Raw genomic sequence first — 27,581 nt, 5'->3', positions numbered from 1 at the left:
GGTGCTATTTTAATGGCTTATATTTACAAATTCAGTGCATTTCCCCATAAAGCCTAAGGAAAAACAAAGGAATACACTAGGAAGGTAAGTTTCATATATAAGAAAAGCCCAACTGTGGCCACTTCAGCAATACTCATTTTTTTCTCATATTAGAGGCCTATATGATGAGAGAATCAGAGGCAGATTGATATTAACCAATTCTACAGGGAAGAACAAAACTTACCCTTAGAAAGGACACTGACTATAACAGATATGTTCTAGTAATCATGCTCAGTTTTGATCTCAAATTAATAGAGGTGAGCATACACAATAAAAGCAAATATTTTATGTCTATTTTAATGTAGTAGCAAACTAAAAATCTGCTACATAATTGATATGCTAGAAAAGAATAGGTTGCACCTGAATTTAGGCTTGGAAATTATAATGTAGAAAAAAAGGTGTGGAGAAATAATGGAATATACAGTAATGGATTAGAAATTTAGATATTCCAGACAGGAAAAACTAAGGGAAAAGGTCAATGTTTACATCTAAATAGAATGAGATGTCATTGCCTAAATTAATAATGCAAACTTGAAAAATGGCCCTAAGTTCAACAGACCAATTATACAATTCTTTTGTAAACAAATCTACATTCATATTTTTCATGAATAATTATAACTACTAGTTTTTCTGCATTGAACATTAGTTCAATCTATAAATTGAGAAATATATTTTCAAATGAAATTTAGATACTATTTCAATTTCTTATGATATAAATTTACCTGAAAATAAATTATAATAATGAGTTAGGAATTCTCTACAGAAAGTTTTTCTCTACTCATACTATGCAAATGGAAGCATTTATGTTAAATATACAAAATAAATGTTTTAAAGCATGAAATATTACAGAAAAACAACAGTAAGACAGACACGCTCAGAGCTTTAGAGGAAGATGCAATCATCTTGCTGAGACTATCATACTCAACTTTTCTCTGAGGAAAGGTGGATGGCCTGTGTTTGTGTCAGGTGCGTGTGGGATCTTGCTCACTTTGCCTCCAAAAGCAGAACAATCTTTTTCAATTGCTATCTTCCTCATTTTAAAATCTTATTCTCATTTGTCAGAAAACAACGTATATGTTCTAATTCCCACACTTTATTCACAGTGCCCAACTTAAGAACAATTCTTACATTGGAAAGTTCTTTGCCAAGGCTAACTTATGTTTTGTTCAGTAGGAATAGCAAAACTAACCACAAATACCCAGAAGAATAAAACTCATAGGTGAAGAGAAAAGATACACATTATTTATTTTCAGCAGTAATAAAATTATTCAGAGGTGGAAATAAACATAAAAATTACGCTTTTATCAAGGACATTAAGTATTTCAGAAAGAGAGTTGGTGAAGGGAAGTGTTAGGAGCACTAAATCACAGGACAGTAGCGCTACACAGGTAGAACACTGGCTCCCCTACTGCCCTGTGGACAGGGCTGGCTGGCTCTCAGCAACACCACACGGGAGGGTTGCTATTTAAGGAGACAGCTAGTGTGGGGACACGTTCTATAACCTTAGCCTAAGCAAGAAACACAACCAACTGTCAAAACATGAAAAGATGGAAAATACACAGTGCACCTGAATCACAAGTACATCAAAGCAATGTAGGATCACAGAAAAAGTCAAATCACACCTCTGTACTATTTAAAAAAAAACCCTAACCAGAAATTCTGGAAATATGTTATAAAAATCATGGGTCTGAAACAAGATTTAGAAGCAAATATTTTCAAGTAAAAAGCTGAAAACCATGTACATGTCTAAAACCGTAATCCACTGAGTATTATGACTCAGAGTCACTTGAACTGTGAAGGTCACAATTAAATGACAAGAGAGCGGTTTTCAAACTAGCCACTGTGACAAAGGAAAGTACTTAAACCATTATTCAAAATTGATTTTTGATTTAATAAATTGTAGGTACTCCAAATATTGTTAAAAGATCCCATTTTGACATAAGTTTATTATAAGAAACCTACCACAGATCTGCACGGCACTGCCACTCGGCAGTGACTCACTGAATGTGTTACATGCAGCTGAAAGCTGAAATAAAAAACTGAAACCATGCTAATGTTGGTACTTTAAGAGATGAAACTAGCACTCAAGTTTACCACAAGCCAGCTCTGCCCAGCGTACCTGCCCAGCTCCACAGAACCCTGAGAGGTTGGTCCTACAAGTAACCCAAATTTTACAGATCAAGTTGTGATTCACCAAGCAATGAAAGAACTTCATGAAGGCCACACAGCCCTGAGTGCTGAGGTGTCCCTGGTGCGGTATGTGCACAGACACACCTCCCTGTGCCACGAGTTCAGCCCACAGGAAAACAAGAACTGGAGTCAAGGCTAATTCAGCAACAGCAATCACTGCTTGTGACTTCACTGCTCGTTAAAACAGTGTTACTATGTTGTCTGCTATTAGTACACTGAGTACAACAGACTGAAACACATCTGAAACTGGTACATACTATTTGACCTACTTTATATGTGGAATTCTGCATGTAACCTGATTTGATACACTAATCCTGCTTTGTAAAAAGCAGCTGTTTGGCGGGACGGTTTGGGGTCCACGCAGTAAAATGTACCTACTGGAGCGGCAGAGACCAAGAGGATCACAACGCCAGTGTAGCCCTGGCTAAACATACACAGAACCCACTAGGGGCTGGCAATACACACTTGTAATACCAGATACTCAGGAGGCTGAGACCCGAGGATCACAGTTCAAAGCCAGGTGAGATGAGAAAGTACATTAGACTTCTATTTCCAATCAACCACACAAAAAAAGTTGAAGTGGAGCTGTATCTCAAGTGCTAGAGCACTAGCCTTGAGCAAGTAAGAGCTCCAGGACCAGCAAAAAAAGGGGGGAATACAAAGCTCTGAGTTCTAACTGCAATAGAGATATGCTAGACAGCTAGAAAGAGACAGAGACAGACAGACAGACAGACAGACAGACAGACAGATCGAAAATATTCATTCATAGGGTATAGACTAAAGTGCATAACTGTTTCTAATTTTCTAATTGCCTTTCTGTTTCAGAGGGGAAGGCAATTATGTTTTTCTCTGTAATAAGGGAAAGAACATTTGATAATGTTTAATTTTTGCAGAATCCATATTATCAGCATTTTAAAATTTCTATGTCTGCTTCTAATTGGTCCACCATTTTCCAAAATTTCCAAGAAATATCAAAGTGAACAGAACTCATAAAATGGTGAATGAGTAACTCATTAAAAAATGAGATACGTCTGTACTATCTCTGTACTGGTCAGTGACCTTTCACATAAGACTTAGTGCAAGGTGAAGGGTAAACAAAGGAGGAGGCTGCAATGCTTGGTAAGAAATGTATGCATTATCCTGCCCATGTAATTGTAACCCCTCTGTAGAGTATGTTCTCAAATAAAATAAAATTAAAAAAAAGTTTACAGGTCTTATGAAGGAGGTTGGGTGGATTCAATTAACTGGATGAGTTTGTATTGATTTATACATAGCATTGATTTTATATTTCAAATTAGGTAAATGTAATCTTATAGTTGACACCAAAGCAATATATGTGTGTGTTTATATACATATGTGTGTGTATATCTGTATGTCTTTGAATAACTGCAAACTTTTTTATTTTAAAACTATATCAAGAATAGTAATTGGTATGGCTGGTAATTCAAGTAAAGAAAGCAGATTTAAAAAAAAAAAAAAAAGACTTAGTGCAATCGTGTGGCTGGTAGCAGTGGTTATGGCAGTCTGTTTGTTGAGGGCACTGGAGCACAAGAGCACAGAGTCTGATTCCTAGAAGGGCTCTAAGTATCATGGACACATGCTTCGATTCAGAAGACCTGGATGCCGTGTCCCACTGCAGTGTGAAGCCACAGTGTGGTGTTCAGCGGAGGCGGAGGGAGCACCTGACAGAGGTGTCTCAATGGTGGACAAGCTGCACGGGCCCCCAGCCTCCAGAAGGGGCGCCAGCTCACCAACACAGGTGGGCACAGGGAAGCCTGCACAGAGCTCCGTGCTCCATCCTCCCCCCACCACTGGTTTACACATCCCAGGGGACTGCTGGAGAGGGGACTGAGCACCGTGACCCCGGGGTGCAGTCTGCACTGAGGATCCACATGGCCCATCCTCTCTAATTTCAGAGCACAGACGCCCCCTGCGGGGGGACCAAGCTGGCACAAAGGTGTCTCCATGTTCTCCGCTCACTGAAGTCCATTTACAAGTACTTGGGAAAAACAAGTCACTTCTTAGGCACTAACGCCTTTAAAGCACTAAGTACTCCGTATTCTCTGTCTCCATGAGGACTTCGCTCCTGGTGAACAAGATACTGTACACATGCTGGGTAACAAACTGACTTTCGAGCAATGATACAAAACACTAAATCATGTAAAAAAAAAGAAGAGGACAATATATGAACATGACTAAAACAAAGCCAGACACGGTGACTCACATATGTAACCCAGATACACAGGAGGTAGAGACGGGAGGACTGCAGGTCAAGACCAGTCTGGACAAAAAGGTAGTGAGACTCCATTTGAACAAATAAGACAGGAGTGGTGGCTCCTGCCTATAGTCCCAGATACCTGGAAGGCACAGGCAAGGAGATCACTGTCGAAGGCCAGTCCTGGGTAAAAATGCGAGACTAAAAAAATAACTAAAGCAGATGGGGAGATGGTTGGAAACATGCCTGTTTACCAAAACAAGACCGTGATTTCAAACTCAGTACCGCCAAGATGAAACGAGAAAATGCAATGAATTCTGTATTGAAACAGCTTTAAAACTGTGCATACTAGGATGGTAGACACACATTGTCGTGAATTTGTTCAAAGCCAGGAAATCTTTAAGTCTTGTGGACTATGGATGTTAATGGTCTTTTCTGGTACTCAAATATAAGAAAGGGTCCACTCTGGTGTGAGCACTGTTAACTAAGGGACTTGCATATACACAGGGAGGGGTATCTACAAACAACTATTCATTTTACTGAAAAATATAAAATTGCTCTAAAATGTAAATATTTTAAGAAAGTTACTAAGATTAGGTACTAAACTTAAACTTTTAAATGTGTGTGTGTGTGTGTGTGTGTGTGTGTGTGTGTGTGTGTGTGTGTGTGTGTGTGTGTGTGTGTGTGTGTGTGTGTGTGTATAAAAGAGAATTTACCATCCTAACCATATTTTTGGTGAGACTGAAGTGTGAACTCAGGGCCTCGTGCTTTTGCACGGCAGGGGTTCTTCCACTTGATCCACTCCTCTGGCCCCATCTACTACTTTTCTACCCAGGGTAGCCTTGAACTGCATCCTCTGGATCTTTGACAGCAGAGTAGCTTGGATTTCAGGCATGAAGCACCAGAACCAGCAGGAAACCACGTTTGTTCATGAGGAACACTGTCAGCGTGCTGGTGGCCTGAGGGGGACATCGGGCTCCTCACCTGTAGTCACACCAGGGGCACCTGTACGGCTTCTCTCCAGTGTGCACTCGCTTATGCCGAGTCAAGTGGGACTGGGTGGTGGAGGCGAAGTTACACTCATCACATTTGAAAGGCTTTTCTCCTGGAAAACAACAAGAAATGTATGTCAATAATGACTGGGTGTGGGGACAAAGCAGGTGTTGGCAGCCTGTGAAGGAACCGATTCCCAGGCAGGCAAAAGAGGCTCACACTTGTAATCCTAGCTACTCAGGAAGCTGAGATCTGAGGATCTGAGTCCATGAGACTCTTATCTCCAATTAGTCACAGAAAAAGACAGAAGTGACCCTGTGACTCAAATGGTAGAATGCTAGCCTTGAGCAAAAATAGTCCAGGGACAGTGCCCAGGCCCAGAGTTCAAGCTCCAGGACCTGCAAAAAAAAAAAAAAAGGTAGGAGAAGGGAGAAAGGGGAAGGGGGGAATGGGAAGAGGAAGAGGAAAAAGATAGGCAAGGGGCAGGGAACAGGGAAGGGGAAGGGAGGGGACAAGGTAGGGGAGGGAAGAGGAAGGGGAAGGGGCAGAGGAGGGGTAGGGGAAGGGATTTCTTAAGTGTGCAGAGTATCATTCCATGGGCCACACACATTTGGGATACTTGAGTGTTTATTCTCAGAGACAGAAGTTTAGAATCAATTTTCATTTTTTCTGTATTAGAATATAAATAAGGCATGCAACAAACAGGTGAGGCGTGTCTTGTTATAAACAGGATTCTAAATTGTAGGTATGGATCTGCAGTGTATCTGAAATGATGCAACAAACTATCAAAAGCCATTAGAAAAAAAAGTAAAGTACCCTTTAAATCCTGGCAAAACATACCACAGAGGTGCACTTTGAATATAGAGTGCAAACTTTACTAATTTCCTAACATTAAATACAAAGAAAAAGGGAAAGGGTTTGTGTCTCCAGATATAGAGTGGTAGCCTAGCAAGTGGGAGACTCAGCACTGAAACCTCAATATGTCAACAACAACAACAATAACAACAACAACAACAAAAGAGGCAAAAAAGATGAAAGACTCAAATCCATAAAGTAGTAGTCCAACCCTCAAAAGCACACCACCCCTATGCAGACACAGCCCCCCAAGGACCAGGACAGTAGAGCAGCAGTGCAGATCCTAAAAAGCAAAGCCTAGCTCCTCAAATTTCTCCTGTTCCTCTCCACAAGTACCCTCCCAGTGGCACAGGCATGCACGCGCGCGTGCGTGCGCACACACATACACACATACGCTTGCCAGTTGGTGTTCTTCTTTAGTAATTTATGGGGCAGTCTTCTTGTTAACAGCATACATTGCATACGGGTGTTTTTTCATTATGCCATCTACGATGTGCATATACTCTGATCATATTCACTATCCACCCCTACTTCTCGCTGCGAGACACCCTTTGTAACAGGCGTTGGTGCATGTCACCATGCTGTTTCCATATTTTTTAGTTAAGAATGCACTGCTATGGCATTTTCCCATCAGAACCCCCTCTCCTCCTCTTCCCACCTGACTGTGCTCCTAAGCTTGTTCCCCTAAAAAAATCCCCTTTCACAGTTATGTCAGATATTTGGGGGAGGGGAGGCAGGGCACATATGAATGCAGACATGCAATAATTTGTCTTTCTTAGCTTGGCATAATTCACTTCACCTAATGATCTCCAGTTCCCTCCACTGATCTACAAATGACATGACTTTTGCTGGCGGCAGAACAATACTCCATTGTATGTATGCAGTACAATCTGTCCAACCATCCGTTTTCTGCGCACTTGGGCTGGTTCCATATCTTGACGACCTTAAACGTGCGGCTACATGCATGAGTGTACAGGTATCTCATATATTTAAAAATCATAAGAATTCCCAGTTTCTAGTTCTACCTCGTCTGGCTGGCAAGAATGTGAAATATGGCAATTTATTTTTATTAGTGCAAATTTAAATTTAAAAATAAATTTTCAACTCCACTATTGAAGTATGTTTAAATATGGCTACAACAGCTTAGGGGTGTGAATGCATACTCACAATGGCAAGTCTTATCAAATCTAAATATAGATGATGTATTCTAAATGCAAATTTGTCCTAGGAAATAGGGTATGTCACAAGTATAAAACACAACAAATTTCAAAATCTTTGTACAAAAATAATCCGTTACCCTTCTCTTTTTTTGGTAAATGTAGCTACCAGAAAACAGAATTACACCTTAATCACACTGCATTTCTGCACGTCGGTGAAGGCCTCAGGAAGAGGAAGGCCTCAGTCCTCTACTACCCCCAAGCAAGTAACGTGGACTAGGATTCCTCCAAATAGTTCCATTTCCTAATAAGTTTAACATGCTTGGTGGATGAGTTTTCCTGTCCTCTCTAACTGTACTGATCACTTCTTTTGGGGGGTTTTAAGACTGTGTAACACATATATTGATTTTGTTTAAAAAATGATGAATCAAGTACCTTAGCATACTAGGGTTCTACATCAACCTGGCTAACAAGTGTCTCTCTGTCCTGTTTATAAATCTGCCCCAAGTGCTGTTGGCCTACATCAGTGGCCCTCCCCAGCGGGGTGGTAGCACACAACCAAGGGCAGGCACCTTCTGTGATGGCATTTTATCTCATCACAGCACGGGGGAGGGGATGGATGAAGCCAGATGGGCGTCACTTCCAACCCCAGTCTTGCTGTATCTCCTTGTTACTGTCAGACATCTCCAGAAAGACCACAAGGATAATATTGCCAAAGGGCAGGGTAACTGTGAGGATTAAGAGGAAACACACACACGCACACACTTAGCAGAGTGCTCAGTGCCTATCTGCTCTTATCCTGAGTATGACAGCACGTCCTAAACATGGATAACTAGCATACACTTGGTTGAGAGCCAAGAAAAAGACCAACACTCAGCAGACAGCAAAACACTACTGGTTTTGCATAGTAAGTGAACATGACCTAAGATAGCATTTATTTATTTTTTATTGTGAAAATACCATACAGAGGTGTTACAATTACCAGGGCAAGGTAATGAGTACATTTCTTATCAAGCACTGTTGCTTCCTCCTTTGTTAAGATAGCATTTAGTAGAAAATTTCTACTTGAATTTTCTAGCAGGAAATTTTCTAGTAGGAAAAATTTCTACTTGCCTTATTCTTTAAAAAAGAAAAAAACTCATACAAAACAGAAAAAATAACACTTGGCTCAAAGATTTTTGTTTCTTTCAGACACCTGTCCTTAAGATAAATCCCACCTTCCCAACTTCAATCAAGTTATCACCTCAGTCTTAGTAACTCTTTGCTCTCCATTTTAAGACCTCTAGGCAAGAAACTTAAATTGCTGTGGACAACTCAGGTGTATTAGATGACACACAGAAACCAAGATGACCATGAAAGTGGGATTTTCCCTGAGGAGAAATATATGATGTTCCCACTGCAGAAGCCTAGAGGAAAATAATTCGACCAAAGGAAATTTTAAAATACATGAAAATGTTACACCCATTTTAAGAGTGATCTTTGCTTACAAAGTTCAATGTACAGTAATTTAAGTACATTCCAATGCCAAAGTAAAACATGCAGAAGAAAAAGAACATGTATTAGTTCAGCAATTTGGCATATCTGTCTAGACCAAACATAACAGGCCATATAAAACATTTAAATAGCTTCTAGGAGATAATTAAAACTTTTCTATATTTATAGTACACAATCTAGGTTTTGTTGTTGATGTAACTAACACTGCAACACAGACAATGAATAAAAACAACCAATCTCAAAGGACTCCTGTGTCCAAAGCTGGTGCCACACACCTGCTTTCTGTTACTATTCCTATCAGTTAATTTCCCAGAAATTTACATAGCGGAACCATATACTACTTACTCTATTCAGCCCATCCTCTTTCTCTCAGCATAGTTATTTGTGACTCGTGTACATGGGTAAGGGTGTAAATTACTTCATTTGCTTTCCTTGCTGAACAGTATTTATTACCAGACTGTACCAAAGTTTGCTTATCCATTTATTCATTAAGGACATTGGAGTTGTTTTCATTTTTGGCCAGAACAATAAATAATTTTGCTATAAATCATCGTCTCTAAGCCAAATGTTTGCCCATTTTGCATTTGTACCAGCTGTGAATATTCCAGTTGCTGTACATTTTCACAAAAATTTGCTTCAAATCTGAATTTCTAAATGCTAAGGATCTCTTTATATACTTACTGGCCATACCTCTTTATTCTTTGTAAAGTATCTGCTCAAATATTTCAAACCTGTTTCACTTAGTTGTTTCCTCAGAATTCTGTTTTGAGTGATATATAAAATATTCTAGATACAAATCCTTCCTAAGATTTGTGATTTGCACATAGTTTTGCCTAGTCAATGATTTGTGTTTTCATTTTCTTTTTGGCAATTCTTGAAGGGCATTAAGTATTACTTTAAAAAGTGTTCAGTTTATTAATATTTCAAGTACTTTTGCTTTTCTGTGCTGTTGATATCACAACCAAGAAGTCTTTGGATGTGATATATACTCAAGATCACAAAAAATTTCTCATTTGCTTTCTTCTACAATTTACATAGCTTCAAATTTGACATTTAGATTATGATCGCTGAGTCAATTTTATACAGAGCATGAAGTATGGGTCAAAGTTATTTTTAACTGCATATGAATATCCAATTGTTCCAGTACTACATGTTGCAAAGGCTAACGTGTATTGATCCACAGGGGAAAATCCATGTGCAGGGGTGCTGGAGGCTCATGCCTGTAACCCTATCTACTTACGAGGCTGAGGCTTGGAGGATGGGCATTTCTAGCAAACCTGAGAAGAAAAATCTATAAAGCATTACCTCTACTTAAGTAGAAAAATTCAAGACTAGAGGCATAGCTCAAGTGATTAAGCACCAGCTGTGAGCAAGAAAGCCAAGCAAGAATATAAGGCCCTGAGTTCAATCTCTGGTACCAGCATGCATGCACAAAAAAACCAATTGGCCAAGTATACATACTTCTGCGTCAATAAGTTACTTCGTCCAATTGATGGACCTGTCTGCCCTGACTACAACACCTGGATGTGAGTATGGCTGCTTGGCAGAAGTCATGAGGTCCTGTTGCACAGGTCTTACAAACATGAGCATAATCGACATTTCCAACCCCTTGTGACTATCAGACCTTTACATTTTCCCCTGAACGTTTAAATCAACCTGACATGTTTATTTAAAAAGAAAGGTTTGCAGGGATAAATGTGGAAAGACATGAAATCTTATCTGTTCAATTCTACTAATCCATGCACAGGGCAGTGGTTTCAACAGCGTTTTGAGGTTTCTACTCAGAGAATTATGTGTTCTTTCCTATATTTATCTCTGAATAAACCTTGTTTAAAACCTGGTTTGAAAATAATTGAAAAATATATGCAGAAGTCTATTTCAGGATTCCATTCTACTACTCTGGTCCATCTGTCCATCTTTACAGCAAGAAAATACTGACAGGATTATGATAGCCATACAATAGAAGAGAGTTCAAGTTAATAATGTAAATCTTTCACTTTGAACATAATGCAATAATAAATAAATTGATATTTAGTTCATTATTCAAATTCACAATATTGCCTTAACTTCTGTTAAGCATATAAACTCATTCCTACTCTGCTTTGACTTAGGTAGACAACCTCAATACCCATTTTGATTGATTCAGCAGGTATCTTGAGAAAGTAAAGGTGGGTAACAATTATAAACTCCATTGCCTAAATCAGTGGTTTAAATTATAAAATTTAAGATCTTCAAACTTAATAGTCTTGGTTTGGAAATTTAACATAAGCTCTCTTAAAATGTGGTCAGTGTAGGTTGCTTCATTTAAATCTTCATGAATATTTTTTGCAGTAATTTAGTCTTAAAAACAACACACTGAAAGAACAAGGTCTTTTACATTCCTTATAAATGTAATAATTGAAAGCTCACATCAAGCTAATATTACGTTGTATAAATTACAGATTATCACTGTCCTTTTAGTTTAATCATACTAAGACTAAATTGTATAATTTTGAATCATATACAAAAATGAAAGGGGAAAATATGATATGATGGAAATGTATGCTACATGAAATACTATGGTAAAGAAAGCTTATTATATAGCTGAGCTCGTGATAAGAACTCCAGGGCAATTTTTGGAAACTACTGTTTATTCCTATCTGCATACAGTAGTCGGTCTGTAACTCATCTGCTGTTCCATGCAACATGTTCAGTGCTATTACTCTAATATTTCATTTGGTACTTTAAAAATACTCATGGGTAATTTCTTCAGGAAAACACAATGCTGAAATACAGACAGAATTCTTGCTAGTTAAGTAAAAACAACCCAACTTCTACCCTGTGAAGACTGAATGAAAATTCAAAAACTGAAGGAATTGCAGTTTGCTAACTGGAAGTTAGAAAGTGCTCTGCAAAGAGGTATAAAACCTGTGATGAAGTTTTTAATGGACTACTAAAATAGACGACTGTGTCTCAATTTTTTGTCATTTTAAAGCCAAAAGGATAAATAAACTTGTGCTGAAATGGTACCAACTCCGTCAGCATTACCTATCCACAAGTCAAAGGGGATAGAGAACAATGTCAGGTGCAGAGGCATGCTCCTGTAGTCACAGCTGTGCTAGAAGCTGATGTGAGAAGATCAATAGAACCTATAAGTTCAAGACTAGCCTGGGCAATTCTAGTGTGTCTCTAAACCTAAAACAGTAAAAAAATGCCTAAGAAAGTATCATGTGCTTTCAAATTTTCTCTTAAATAACAATACTTATCATTTTAGACTGCTGTTTTTCATACTTTCCTTTAAAAAAAAACAACATTAATCTTGCCCCAAACAGGCATCAAGGAAGACTCTGCACCTTAAGAAGTGTGACAGAAAGTAGAGGACGGACAGAGCAGGGACACTGGAATAGCATGTTGCCACAGTGCCCCGTCCTTTTGTGCATCAACCATCTGTCAGACTGGCTGACCACATCTCCTGGAAATCACACTTTGCATTCCTTAGGGTGAGCTGGTGGTTATTAAGCTGGCCAGGACTCTTGAGCAGCACATGAGGATTGGCTCTCATGCCCTTGAATCAAGGGTCTCTGACAGGTGATAAAAGTAAATCTCAGAATGGAAGATGTTTTGTGTCAGCCCCTAGACAGTCTGCATTGCAGGAGGGAATTATTTACGCCATTTGGAACACTTTGGAAACCTATCCCTTTCCAGCTGGATTGCAATTTGCCTGGACACTCTGTGGTAAAAGGTAAACCATGTCAAAGAGGAAGACATGTGAGAAATACAGATTTCAAATGTACCATTCAGGTCCAACCTTGGGGCAAAAAGTTGTGTGTTGCTTAAACATTTCAAATCCAGTATAAAAGCTAAGTGCCTAGACCGAGTTGTACGGAGCTGTTTTGTTGAAGCCGACAGTCTCAAGAACTGACTTTGGTATTAAAGAATCATGTTTGATTTGTGCCACAGAGGCAGATAAATGCCAAAAAGACAAATACCTCTGTCTGTGAGACATTGTCCTATATGGTATAAAGTTAATAGCAAAGTAATAAGGAGCCTCTGGACCTGACATAAAATATAAAGTTGTGCCGGCTCGATGCAGGCTTCCTGATCGATCCATCACCTGGAACGCCTGTGACCGCAGAGGGATGACTCCACTACGGGCGGGCGAAGAGGGGCGCTGCCACCGCAGAGTGGCACAGAGGGAGGCTGCTGTCCCGGGGCCACACCAGACAGAACCAGGTGGGCTATAATGACATAGAGATCATAACCCTTGGAATGCCAATAAGAGGTAAACATTATGAGAAAGAGCCCTAATGAGCACTCTGTTTCTGCACATTCTGCCTGGGCCTCAGCCATGCACGGTGCCTTCCTGTAACCTGTACTGAGCCCGAGTCAGGGATTAAAATCATACATGCACGGTGACTTCTTTAAGCTTGCAATGACTCTTAACATTCATAAGTTTATTATGTCCAACATCATGCTAGACAATGAAAATTTCTATGGAATCGATGGCTTTTAACCCACATAGAAATCTGAACTGAGCATACTTAAGATCATGGAGTAATGATGGCAGTCCTTTCCATTTACCTCCCCAAATGGGTTCTTGGGTACAGAAGCAGCCTGTACCTATATAACATCGCAATTCATAATCACAATGTTCCATACATAACATGCTGTATGCTAATTTCACACCATGTGGAGTGTGACTGGAAAATCCAACCATTCTCACAGTACACAAAGAAAGGCTTGACATTTAGGTATACATTATGTTATGGAATGACTTACCATCTCGTCTAGGAAAGATCTGATAACAAAATGAGGTTCTACTAGCAATTACCATGGACAACTGCCCTGACCATCTTGAACACATATTTAGAATTATGTAATTATATGTAACACCTACCTCACTACATATTTGATTAGACATATTTGATTACATATGAAATGAGATTTGATAAGTGCTCAAAACTTTTCATTTTTTATATTGTGTCTAATCACAAAAATCTGTTCCATCTTGTGGAATTAGCACATCATTACAATGTCCACAATTTTTTTTTTTTGGGGGGGGGGGTCTGGTCATGGGGCCTGAACGCTGGGCCTGGGCGCTGTCCCTCAGCTCTTCAGCTCAAGGCTAGCGCTCTACCGCTTGAGCCACAGCGCCACTTCCGGCTTTTTTCTTTTTGCTTATGTGGTGCTGAGGAATCGAACCCAGGCCCTCATGCATGCAAGACAAGCGCTCGACCACTGAGCCACCTTCCCAGCCCAATGTCCACAATTATTATCTAATGTTGCTCCTTTGTTACTAATCATTCTTAAAAGCAAAAATAACCAGCACTGACTTTGGACCAAATCAACCCACAGAATGACTGACAAAGGGATGACCAGGCATGCCGGTACAGAGAAAGACAGAGGAGAGGATGCTAGAAACACCTGTGGGCAGCTGAGTAGGCAGGTGGGTGGGGCTCTCAGTGGGGACAGAGGAGGACTGAATGTGGGCTCGGACTTCATCCCCAGGCGAAGGCTGTCTTACAGACATAGGGGGAAACGCCTCATTTATCTAACCTTTCAGAACCAAAGTGTTTTTTGTTCCCTACTTACCATGAGTTTAACTAGTGATACTTGATCCCTGAAACACAAACATTTCCATTTTTAAATAAGTAAAGGGAGGCAGGTTGGTTTTTGTATAAATCCGTGTACTGGGGAAGTGCAGAAATTTCTACTGAATAATGTCAGGTTGTAAATAAACAGAGAAGCGGGTGAGGGGCTGGACTGTCCCTTCTGCAGAGAAGAGCCGGGACGTGGGTTTCGGCACTGAGGCACTGACCTGTGTGCTGCCGGCGGTGCTTGGTGAGGGCATGCCTGGTCCCGCCCGCAAAGCCACAGAGGTCACACAGGAACGACTTCTCGCCTGTTGCAACAATAAACAGATGAGGGACTGTGGAGGTCACAGATCATTAAAACATATCTATCAAGGCTTTCAGGGTTACTAATTCCTCCAATCAAATGTTTCCATGTAAATATGTCAAATGGGAATGAAATTACCACTGCGGTTTATTGACTGTGATAAAATCTGAAAAGCACCACTGAACATAATTACATACTTGTCAGACCCATAAAAATTAGCTTTATTATCAATGGAATGGTTTTGTACAACTTCATTTCTGGTAGATGTCTTCCAGATGGGGCTGCTTTATGCACTTGAACAGTTTTTATGCATATCCCGATTTTTTACAATTCCCATACATCTGGCCTTTCTGAGCTGAGTAAAGATTGCTTGGCATAGTTAATATACAGTATATATGATTCTGCTTAAATAAAATACATTGGATTTTATCACAACCTAGGAATACTGAGTTGGTTTTATCTGATCTATCAGGGTCTTCTTCAATCACTTCCTACTTAATAGTGTAAACTAAATTATATTCTTTAAGGAGCCCAAGTAACGATGATATTTACTCTGTATCAAGCACAACTCAATGCTGTTTATGGCTCTCAAACTTCCATGGCATAAAAAAGGATGTCCAAGATTGCTAAATAAATGCTACAAAAACTCTTATGATTTATCTTTAATGAGAGTTCCTGATTGGAAAACTCTGCAACAATTACAGGCAGCTTTGGCAGATGCAAGTATTTGCTAAGTGGAAAAATGCTTATTTTTAAAACATTTTACACAAGCTAACATCTTGCCAGGCAGTTTATAAATGCAATATATCTTTCTACCATAGCATATTTAAGCAATAAGTGCTGGCCAGCTAGGCAGTTCATCCCATAAGGCTCACAAAGAAGAGCAAAACAGAATAAAAATGCTAACCTTAGAGAGATTCAGTGAAATTATAAAATACTTCTCCAGAAATAAATCATGTATATCTATCTTTAACTACTTTACTAAATTAGGCATCTAAAGCAACAAGTCTTTCCAGTTTTGACCCTACCAGCCTGCTCAGTTTCTGTGTTTTAGTGTATCACAACATATATTCAGCCTGCAGCATGCTGGGAAATTATTAACTGTCTTATAATGTTAGAATACATAATAAATGTATTATAGAAATGTAACTTTAGTAACCCAAAAGGAGTACTCCCTTTACTTAAGAGCATTACTAGATCTACTAACTTAAATGAAGAGTTTTTACTAAAGAAACCCTTAAAAGTATGTTTAAACATATTCCCCAATGGTATGGTTAAAAATTAATCATTCAAAAGCTAAAGTTGAAATAAAATACTATCTTCACTTTCATATTAGAAAGTTAAGTTTATTCCGTGAAGTATTTCAATACAGAAAGAATAGAGTAGATGAGCTATGAAGAATAAAGTTTAATTATAATCAGTCACTTAATAATTGAATCAATCTAAAATAGAAATCATCTTAACTAACTGTATTATCAATTAAAAACCATTAAAATAGGCTTCTTAACCTCTCAAAAGACAGTTTGGTCTTTAATATTAACATACTATTCTGTGTTGAGGCAAAATCGTTCTGTACAACTTATCACCATTGTTTTGAGAATTCTTGTGTGTATACGGGCAGAAACATGCTTTGTCGCACACAGTCTGAGTGCAGAAGTGCACACACATAGATGGGCGCTCACGCTGCAGGGGTTGGGCAATGGCACTGTTAGGGTGGAAGCATCCACCTGCCTGGGATTCTGGGGAGGGATGAGTACTCTCGTTACTTTGAGATTCTAGAAAAGCATTCTTCCTTTCTGCCATTTGGAACTTCTTTGTGACTTACATTATTCTTATAAATTAACAACAGTAACAAAACAAAGAAAATCTTCATAGGAGCTATGGTCTATACATATTTATTTATGCTATATATACATATATATTACCAATATTATATTCTAGTCTCATCTTAATAGTTCATTTTCCATGGAATTAGATGCTACATGCATTAGTGACCTTGATCTTTTTCTTTGATGTATAGAACTTGTATTTACTATGTTAAGTCTCCAGTGTATTGTATGTCATATTTACTTTGGTGGCTTGATTTGTATTTCAATCCAAATTTAATTTCTTGCCTTTCTTTCCTTTCTTTCTCTTCCTTTTTTCTTTCATTCTTTCCTTCTTTTTTTCTCTTCTTTTTCTTGAAACGATAGGGGGTTAAAATGGGTAAAAAAAAGTATCTTTCGAGAAGTAAAAATTAAGAAAAAAATGACATGGAGTACTTCATACAATGTAGAGGGAGGCATTTACCATGGCATATTTTTATGATAACAGAGATTCAATGGGAGAATTCTTCTGGTAACAATTTGAATTAGTTTCTAGTGTGCCCTTTTGCATTCCAATGCAGAGAGACATGGAAACCAATCCTTTATTTTCTATTAGAAAGCAGCCCCTGTCCCCATCTCTCGTTATGGTGCAGACTACAAGACCTAACAACAAAAATCCATATTATTGATCCAGCCAAGTCTCCACAATTATTCTTTAGAAGGAAACGCCGACGATAAATTACATCTGCACTGGCTTTTCATCTGCTGTTCGATGTAAGTGATCTCTCAGGGCAGGCTGGAGACCTTAAATCGTCAACACCCTTGTCAGGGGGGCTAAGGAGGCCTGGGCTTCCCACAGACTGCCTCGGAAGAACTTTCATCCTAGAATTTCTAACAATAGTATAAGATTCTTGGCAATCAGAAGATCACTTTGGAATGCTGATTCAAATTTATTATTTTCCTGAGACTGAGTTAAAGAAAGTGGCATGGCCCCAGAAAGAAGGAAGCGCCTCCTAGCAATGTAGTTGCAGAGCGTGAGTGTGGAACCTGGCAATGCAGGTATCACGGCACTATGCGAAAGTCCTCCAAGCAATCTTTATCAGGAAGGTTTGGGGCCACTGTCCAGAGAACATGACAAAGACATCATAAACACAGTATATCACAACCTGGTGTTAATGGAAGTATACTTAAGAAGGCCCAAATGGAGAATCCTCAGTACCAGGCCCAAGGCACATGCAGGCCCAACACAGCTCTGTCCATTAGTATAAATACCACATCGTTGTTTTCATGTTTGAGGTAAAATTCATGTATATGTGGGCTTAAAAAAAAAATCATTGCCAAGGTGATGTAGAGGGGTTACAGTTACATAAGGTAATGAGTACATTTCTTGTTGAACTTGTTACCCCCTCCATCATTTTTCTCCCACTTTCTCTTCCACCAAGTTGTACAGATCATTTCCAACATATTGTCTGGTGAATATCACTGCTGCAATGTGGGATTTTTAAATAGATAATTATCTTAAAAATCATACTAGCTCAATTCAGATTGATCTCTATGTATTAGTAATCAAAACCACTTAGGTCTGATAGTATTCTCCCCTGAAGAGAGATACTTACTTGTTTAAACTTTTAATGGCATATAAAACTAAGACTCTGTGTTTAAAAAGATTATACTTACCTTACATCCATAACAAAATATATGGCCACTTCTTTTTGAAAATTTAAAATTCCTACATGATGGTTGATAAGGCTCACATATAAATATACCCATACAAATGGGAATGGGTCTCTTATCAGGAGGCCATTCTTTTTAAGATACACAAACAAAAATGTCACTTTGATGCTACGGTCAGCATCAGTGCAAAGCAATGAATGATGTCATGTTATTTTCACATATAATTATCGTAGTATTTTAGGTTTTCTTGTTTTGACTTGTTTCCGGTGATAGGGAGTGAACCCAACACATATGCATGCTGGACAAATGCTCTACCTCTGAGTTATAAACTTGACTGTCATTTGTTTGGAGATATCTCAAGCTGGACTCAAACTTACAATCTTCCTGAATCTGTGTCCCGAGCACTGGGATTACACGTAGTGTCATCACTCCCAGGGTAATTACTACTATCTTAACTTTGCAAATAGGCCATCATTCCCACGCGCTTCTGTCAAGACTGTGGATGTGTAGCTCCCAGGGCCCAGCCCCCCGTCCCTGGCCGGACGGTGGTTGGGAGGGGCGTGGCCCACCTGTGTGCGTCCTATAGTGGTCTTTCATTGCGGAGGCCGTGAGGAAGGAGTAATGGCAGGTAGGCCAGGTACACTTAAACGGCTTTTCTCCCGTGTGGAGTTTCATGTGGTTGTTCAGGGCCCACTTCTCAGTGAAACTTCTGTCACACAAGTGGCATGTAAATTTCCTGCATAGGGACAGAGAAAACAATGTGAATTCAGTGTGCACACCCACATCCAAGGCCCCCGTGAGAGCGTGTGGTCACCCTGAAGTGTGGTGCGCACAGCCTCCAAGGAGAGAACTGCAGCCTGGGTCTGTCATGTCTGTATAACCAGGCATTGATTTTTCTGTCGAGGCCTGGCACTTCGGCCATTTATTCTCTGCTTTGCGGTTGGGCCCAACGGGTTTGAAAAATTCTGTTACAGTCCAGTCACCCCTGAGGCAAAAGTGAGAATAGATTTCACCTGTACAGGCCTACACCACTTATCCAGGGCATGGGCTGTCAGAGCAGAGGCTAAATGAAATGCTATCCATACTCAAGCGCTCAGACAAGCCCTGCTGACTGCCGGGCCCGCAGGAGCAGCCCGCCTCCCAACCTGCAGTGCCACGCTCCCAGAAAGAAAATGAACCCCAAACGCCTCCTGATTGAGGGGTCCCCCTGGGTTACCCTGTGGAAATATAAAAACGTTTTCTTTGATAAAAATTAAAGGAGACCACGACCTAGATTTCTTTTTTTTAAACAAGCCTGAGATACAAAAATCACAATTGTTTCCTGTTTGGGAACAACACAACAACAGCCAAAAATAAATAAAGCATGAGAATAACGAGCCACTTCTTCATGAGAACGTATTTCAGGTTCCCAGTTTGGTTCAAGATCTTTTAATTCCCTAAAAACAAGAAAGGGACCGCAAATCATGAACTCGCCTCTGAGCACTCTCTGAGAGTGTCTGGCCCTTCCCCTCGCGCTACAGAGATCATCACTAACTCTCACTTCTAATACAGCTGAGGTGTTTTTCTTTATGATATCTCTGTAATTGTGTCAAGCTAATTAATTCAAGATAGTGAACAAATAGAAGCAAATTAAGACCCAATAATTAAAATGACAATATTTTAGTAAGCTGGTAAGCATTAAGCCATGAGAGACCCACATGGCAGCTCAGGTGACTACTAAAAATTGAAATATACACTAAGCAGTTAGCACACTTTATAAAAGATTTAAACAACATATTCTAAGGTATATTAGGAAGAACGTACGCTTGTACAGTACACGAAGCCTTTCACTGGTGTGTTTACATACATCTTTGGCGCCATTATGTAGATAAAGAATCCCATGTTCTCAATAATTAACTCTCCCATTTGGGACAAATGAGATACTTCAAAAAATCAGTTTTACAAATTCCTATGAATCAAACTGCAATTTGTCTTTCATAAAAATATTTCATTTTGCGATATGTACTTAAAGTGTTAGGGCTTAAATGAAATAGAAAAAATTTAGTAAATATTTAAGAAATGCCATAACATATCTTAAAGGCTTCACTAGTAGTAAACTGCTAATTTATCTCTATAATGTATAGGAGGAGACATTATATTTGTACCCATTAATGTAGACTTACTTTGAAATTGCTATGTCATTTGATCATTTCTTACTGATACTAGAAAATGGAAAATATATAACTAAACACTTCAAAATGCACTGTAAAAAATGCATCCGTATATCTCTTTGACAGGTCTTCATGCATTTAACATTTCAAAACAGTGACAGGGATCTTATTTCCAAGATAAATTCCTCTATGTACTTATTTCTTCATGTATTTATTGTGGGTCTAACCTTCTCCTACAAGAAATAAATAAGAAGGTTAAGTAGATGCTATCTTTAACAAATAGTTTCTCAAGACTGTATTACAACTTTATGAATGACAAAATAAATCCCTCATTTTAAAATCCACCTTGTTGTACATTTAACAAAATTACATTTATGAAACCTCAACACACGTTCTCTGTTATTCATACCTAATGAAAATGTTAAACTAGAGCTGACTGCCTGTCGTAAAATGACAACAGCCCAATATCAAAGGGAAATGAGGCCACAGTGGGCTTCCAGTGTCCTCACGTTAGACAATCTCCCTGTGAGAATAAATAAGTGCATCCATCGGCACTTTGAAAAGGACTGTAAATATTGCCAGTGCAAACTGTCCTTATAAAGATGACGATCTACTCATCAGCTGTTCTACTCCTGGAACAACACAAATCCTGAGCACCCAGTGTTCTTAAATATCAGCCTTTCTGCAGTAAGCCAGTGAGGGCGGTGTCACTTCCTGTGGGGCAGTGCCTCTCCAGGGGCCTGGAGGAAACCCACAGGCACCCAGGACTGCCCTCCAGGGCGCCCAAGCCAGCAGGGTGCAGTGAGGCTGTGTTTGGATGTGAGGAAGGCATGCCAAGGTGCTAGTCCAGGCAGGCTCTGTGCAAAGAGAAGGGACATTGGCGGGGGAAGAGTCAGCTGTGGGTCTCAGGGAAATTAAAGGCCACCAAGAGAGGAAAAAGTCACAAAATAAACACAATGCCAGAAAGAAAAACGAAAAGAACAAAAATAAATAATAAATAAATACTACCACATAAAAGCACAGCAATACTGGGACAAAGCAGAGTAGCAGCTTCCCAGGGGAAGAGTTTAACTTAGACCTTAAAAGACAGGTGACAGCTGCAAATGCAGAGCCGGCGGGAAGCATGGCAGTGAGGGGCAATAGTGAAAAAGCCAGAGCTGGGAAGCACAGGGGAGGCAGGTCTCCCCAGGACGACTCCCACTCAGAAGAGGGACAGAGGCCCAGACACAGGGTGAAGCCCACGACTTACAGTCGATGAGGCAGTAATGGCTATCACCCATGATATGCTAACTGAGAAAGTTCTTCTTGACCAAATTTATGGCATATTTTACAGAGGTTCACTTCACGCAATTTTGCTCAAGGTTTACAGGCCATCCGTAGGAGGTGAAAGGTGAGTCACTGGGCATGGGGGAAGGCTACCACTGAGGAGGGGACGGGCATCTGGAACTTGATTGGTATCCAGGGACACTTTGCCATGGGTGCGTTTTCACTCCTCCCTGGCGCACACAAGTGCAGGCTGGTAACAACAGGCAGATCTGGTTGTGGGATTTCTGGTTCCCACACCATGTGGACTTCCTTTGTCACAACTACCTATTTCAAAGGTACAGAAAAGGGTAGCATTTATTTGTGTTTTTTTCAAGTATGTACAATTCAGAATAACTAGGAAATATATTTATTTTAGTGGTGCTTTTCAAAGTTGAATACTGTCTAACTCTACCCAGACCAAAAGGAACTCTTATATATGTATAGATGTACAAAAATAACCATCTCCTATTAAGGTTTAAAGAAGCTTACTGTATGATATCCCTTCAACAATGGAATATCATAATACCATAAGAATGAATAAACTAAAACTACAATTGTCAGCATGTGTTTGAAAATCTCAAAATTGATGAGATGCCAGTGTTTCAGATCTATTATCCTAGCTAATAAGCACAAACATGACTGATATCATTTCACACTGCTGACTTTCAAGGTGTGAGGTACAGGGAAGCAAACTGGGGTACTGTGGCAAGAACAGATGTTGCTGTTTTTTCAGAAGAGATGAAATAAATATTAGAATATTTAACATCTAATACTGTGCTTCCTTTATTTTTAAATTGTCATTTTTTTAAAAGAGCATTTTAATTATCAAGTAATATTTTATAAAACCTTTACAGATACCTTGGGGAAATCTTGTCAAGTTAATAAATTGTACAACTCCCACCTACAAAAAGCTTACCAAAAAGAAAGACTTGGATGTGCTACAGATGTAACTTTAATACAAGAATAAGTTAAATTTGTCGAGGTAATAAAAGGCTATGCAGTCATTCCATTTCAAAACCGTGACACAAAAGTGTTGACTAATCCAAAATTATTATTACAAAACTAAACTGACACTACATTTTTTAACTGGCAGGAACTGCTGCTCTTTGTGGGAAAAAAGCAGAATACAGAACTGAAAACAATGTAAGATTTCTATATTACTAGGAAAACAGCAAAATGTTCTAATGAATGTTTCAATAATGTGTAAGCTACTCAGATGTGCATGGGCCAGTCCCCTGTAAGAAAGCCTCCTTTTAATGATAATTTAATAATCATATGGTGATACAATAACCAACAGAGTAAAGATGTTGTGGTCGGCCTAGTAGGGTTACCATGTGAAATTCTACAGAGCTGCGAACAGAACTTAACAAAGTAGCAAACAAGCAGAAGAGTACATCTAGGCTCAGTCTGAACACATGGTCATCATATACCTACTGCTCAAAGGATAACAAAGCAACTCAACAATCTGGAGAAATGTGGCCACAATTACAAACCTAGAACTTACAAATATCTTGATCTTGAGATGTTTATAATATAGTCTTTGGCCTGGCATCAAGTGATGTTTAAAATCATTTAAACAATGTATCATCCCACGTGAGAGGTCCCCTTTTGTCTGCACCCTGTCTTATTATGTAAGTTTCTTTGGGGGAAGAGAGGAGGAAGCACAGAAGTGGTAGAACAAGGGATGAACCAATTCAGCACTGATATTCACTAGATACTATACAACTTTAGGGGACAAGAGGAAGAGAAGAACTGAGAAAACAAAGGAGGGGTGACATGGTTCAAAAAGAAATGTATGGGCTGGGAAGGTGGCTCAGTGGTAGAGCGCTTGCCTTGCATGCATGAGGCCCTGGGTTCGATTCCTCAGTACCACATAAGCAAAAAGAAAAAAGCCGGAAGTGGCGCTGTGGTTCAAGTGGTAGAGCACTAGCCTTGAGCTGAAGAGCTGAGGGACAGCGCCCAGGCCCAGAGTTCAGGCCCCACGACCGGACTCCCCCCCCCCAAAAAAAGAAATGTATGCATTACCTGACTTATGTAACTGCAACCCCTCTGCGCATCACCTTTACAATAAAATTTCTTTTAAAAGACTAGTGTCACAATGAAAAACTAATAAGCCTATTCGTCATATTTCTATCACATTCAAAAATACTGTATTTCTGGGTGTCCGTGGCTCACGCCTGTAATCCTAGCTACTCAGGAGGTTGAAATCTGAGGACCATGGTTTGAAGCCAGCCTGGGAAGGAAAGTCTGTGAAGCCCTTAGAATGCTAGCCTTGAGCGAAAAAGATCAGGGCAGCACCCAGACCCTGAGGCTCAAGCCCCACACCAACCAAAAAAACCCAAAAAACAAAAAACTTTATGATGATTAAACATAACATAAAACTTTACATAGAAAATAAAATATTCTTCATATTTTGGTTACTCAATACAGGATAAGCCAAAAGACATACTGATTGCTACTTCACTGAGACACTCCGGGAACCCAGTGACCTTCCCGCAAATGCCTGCTGTGTGTGTGAGCAAAGACCTCTATGAACAAAGTCAGAGCCTGACAACGCATTCCAGGCTAAGCCAAACATCACGAAGATTCAAGTCAAGATGGCTTTCAAGAGTCACCTATTTCAGATGAAATTCAAATATGAACCCTCTGTATCATGAGGTCCCAGAATCTCCCTGACCAAATCCAGTCCTGAAGGCTCTGTGTGTGGCTTTTAGAAATCTGGAACACTCCCCACAGGGCTTGTTTACAGGTCACCAGGGAGCCAGCTACTTAAGCCAGGGGTCTTCAGTGCATTTTTGGTGTTTTGTTTGTTTGTTTTTGCCCCAACAGGTGATAATTACCTTAATAAACAGACTAGACCCTTATGAACTAGATGGAAATTTAACTTCACCCATGCCAGAATCTATCAGTTTTAAACTTCTTCGCCTAACTGTGAAATATGTTTTTCTGGCCCTTTCAATTCAACTCCAGAGGTGAAACGCCCTTGGTTAAAATAACTTCTGAGAGGAATACTAAGCAAAACACTGACCTCAGGCTACCTCAGAGCCTACAAAGAACTGAGCCAGAAAATGAATTTTTTCACAGAAAAACCTTCAGGATCACAACTACTATGGCCAAAATGAATTGAATTCATTGTTCCTACCTATGAATTTTATTTATTTATTGCCAAAAATAACATAAACTCTGCTCAAACCAAAAACCATTATTTAGCCAGACACTGGTGGCTCCACTTATCCTAGCTACTCAGAAGGCTGAGATCTGAGGACTGCAGTTCGAAACTAGCCCAGGCAGGAAAGTCCATGAGACTCTGATCTCCAGAAGTGGAGCTATAGCTCAAGTGGTAGAGTGCTAGCCTAGCAAAAGGAGCTTAGGGATAGGGCCCAGGCCCAGAGTTCAAGGCCCAGGACTGGGGGAAGGTGAGGAGAAGCCATCATTTAAGTTTTGCTGGAGTTTTTCCACTACACTACAAGCTCTATCTGCAGTACTCAGCAGACACGATAGCTTCTTACACCAGATATTCAGAAACTCCAAATCTATGCGAAGGATCAGATGAAAATGTTTTCAAGTTTAGGGTCAGGAGATCTTTGAATAGCTGATATAACACAAAGACAGAAGATAGTATTTTAATAAATGAATATAACTGTGTTCCAATAAAACTTTATTCAGAGGAAGAGGAAGTAAGTCTGATATAGCTTATCATCTGCAGTCTGGCAATCGCTGACAATAGGTGACATATGAAAGGTACTTCCCTTTCAAGAAAAATAATCTGATCCTTAGACAAATTCAAATTCTATAATGCTAACAGATAGATATAGGCTCAGTGAGCCCCTTCCACATGGTCTGAAAAGTTGGTTTAGTCCTAAAATAATTCCTGTTTCTTGTAGAGGTATAAAATGCCAGCCTGGATATAGCAGGTAAAAAGAATAATACTATATCTATGCACCATATATTCCAGTCACAAATGTCCTGTCCTTCTCAAAACCACCCCTTCCAACCCTAGTACAGTCAGGAAGGTTGGGAAGTGGAAACAATTTTAACTAACCATAGCAGTGAAGGCTGGAGAACAAGACACGCACTTTATTGCTGTGGTTCTCTATCCTGGACTAAATGAAATTTTATGGCTTCAGGTTAGGTGTGAAAACAATGGAATTAGGTGAAGAAGGTTAAAACAGCAGCAACAAATATGGAACTAAGATTAATGCTTAAAGTATGTACAAAGAATTTTTAAGTCTTTGTTTTCACTGACACATAATTTAAGCTAAAATGATAAAATTGCATTCCAATCTCTATTTATACCTGTATTCCAAATACCCTGACTTTGAAGATTTAAAACATGCTACTAAAAATCTTCAAATTGTGATACCTCTGGTAGTTTTATAACAATCAACCAATTCAAAAGTGTGCACTAAGACTTTGTGTGTCATGCAATTATCCATGTCATGTACAAATCTATACACAAATGAAAGACATACATTTCTCTTCAAAGGAGACTGACAATAATCAAATGTAAATCAATGAAATAAATCATTATAATATGAAATGACAAAATGTAAGGAATACTTCAAGAAAGCCATAAATGGTGTTCACAATGATAGGCACCAGTATCTCATGCCTGTATTCCCAGCTACTCAGGAAGCTGAGATCCAGAACCAAGGTTCAAAGCCAGCACAGACAGGAAAAGTACATAAGACCTATCTTCAATTAACCAGAAAAAGGCCAGAAGTGGAGCTGTGGACCAAATGGAGCTATAACTCAAGTGGTAGAGCACTAGCCTTGAGCAGAAAAAGTAAATTCAAGACCAAAGACTGACATTCAAAAGAAGTTCTAAGTGTACATGAATATAGAGAAAAACCTAGAAGGATAAGGCAAGTCTTCTAAGTCTGAAAAACAAAAACCAACTTCTGCAATGAAAATGGGAAGCCACAAGCTGGGAGGAGACAGGGCAGTGTGTGTGTAGGCTGGGGGGGGGGGGGGGGGGGGTAGTGAGCCCACAGCTAACTCTGCTAACTCTAGAAAAAAGAAAGCTGTGCTCCCTCAAAACCAGATTCAAGAAGCCACGCTTCAGGTCCTGCTTTTCACAATTTCATCAATGGCTAGATCTAGATACCTTATTATGGGAGTTGGTGCTGTTTTTTGAGACCTAGAAGGCTCATGCATGAAGGTTTCTCAACCATTTGCCATACTTATATACCAAACTTACACACACACACACACACACACACACGCACACGCACACGCACAATGTACTAATTACCAAATTTATACATACACACTAAAATGTACAAACTTATACACACTCTAAACATGGCTTATGTAGTAAATTCTCATACATACATATGAATTAAAGGTGGTTTTAATCCTTCAGTCCCACAGAGTATACAGGCATCCAACCCACACAGTTGCATGTCTACAAGAAAATATGCCATAACATACCCTCATCTGAGATTTATACTGAAATCATTTTTACATCTGGCCCAATAATGGCATGTTAGCTGTAGCAAAGAACTTTTGCCTCCAGCTGCATACCTCCACATGCTAGATGTGTTCTTTCAGTATTGCAGGAAGGAATAGGAGAAACTCTAGGGCTCCTGGCATAGGTCAAAACATTCTTAATAAAGACCCAGAAACATAAAAAAGTCAAAGAAAAGTTGGATAAATGGGATTGCAGAGCTTCTGCATGGAAAAGGACATAGCTAGCAAGATCAATAGAAAGTCTACAGACCGGGAGAAGATCTTCACTAGCCATACAACAGAACAGGGCCACCTATCTAAAATAGACTTAGAGCTCAAAAAGTAAATGCCCAAATACAAATCCTCAAAGAAAACA

The 27,581-nt window shown here is 39.5% G+C and overlaps 1 protein-coding gene across 2 annotated transcripts in view; it reads right to left on the bottom strand.

Moving 5' to 3' along the window:
* Nucleotides 1-27,581, bottom strand: part of Znf407 (zinc finger protein 407) — a 376,264-nt gene that overhangs the window by 138,831 nt on the left and 209,852 nt on the right. For both annotated transcript variants that reach the window (XM_042693520.1, XM_042693521.1), the window contains exons 5-7: nucleotides 18,869-19,035; nucleotides 14,741-14,824; nucleotides 5,429-5,549 (exon numbers count right to left, since the gene is read on the bottom strand). In XM_042693520.1, coding sequence (XP_042549454.1) covers nucleotides 5,429-5,549; nucleotides 14,741-14,824; nucleotides 18,869-19,035 — 372 coding nt within the window. The remainder of the gene's footprint in view (nucleotides 1-5,428; nucleotides 5,550-14,740; nucleotides 14,825-18,868; nucleotides 19,036-27,581) is intronic.

This window comes from Dipodomys spectabilis, unplaced genomic scaffold (genome assembly GCF_019054845.1).
Source record: "Dipodomys spectabilis isolate Male_0828 unplaced genomic scaffold, ASM1905484v1 ptg000169l, whole genome shotgun sequence".
Lineage (NCBI taxonomy): Eukaryota > Metazoa > Chordata > Mammalia > Rodentia > Heteromyidae > Dipodomys > Dipodomys spectabilis.
The sequence above is the reverse complement of the archived record's forward strand: the minus strand, read 5'-3'. Positions and strand labels throughout refer to the sequence as shown.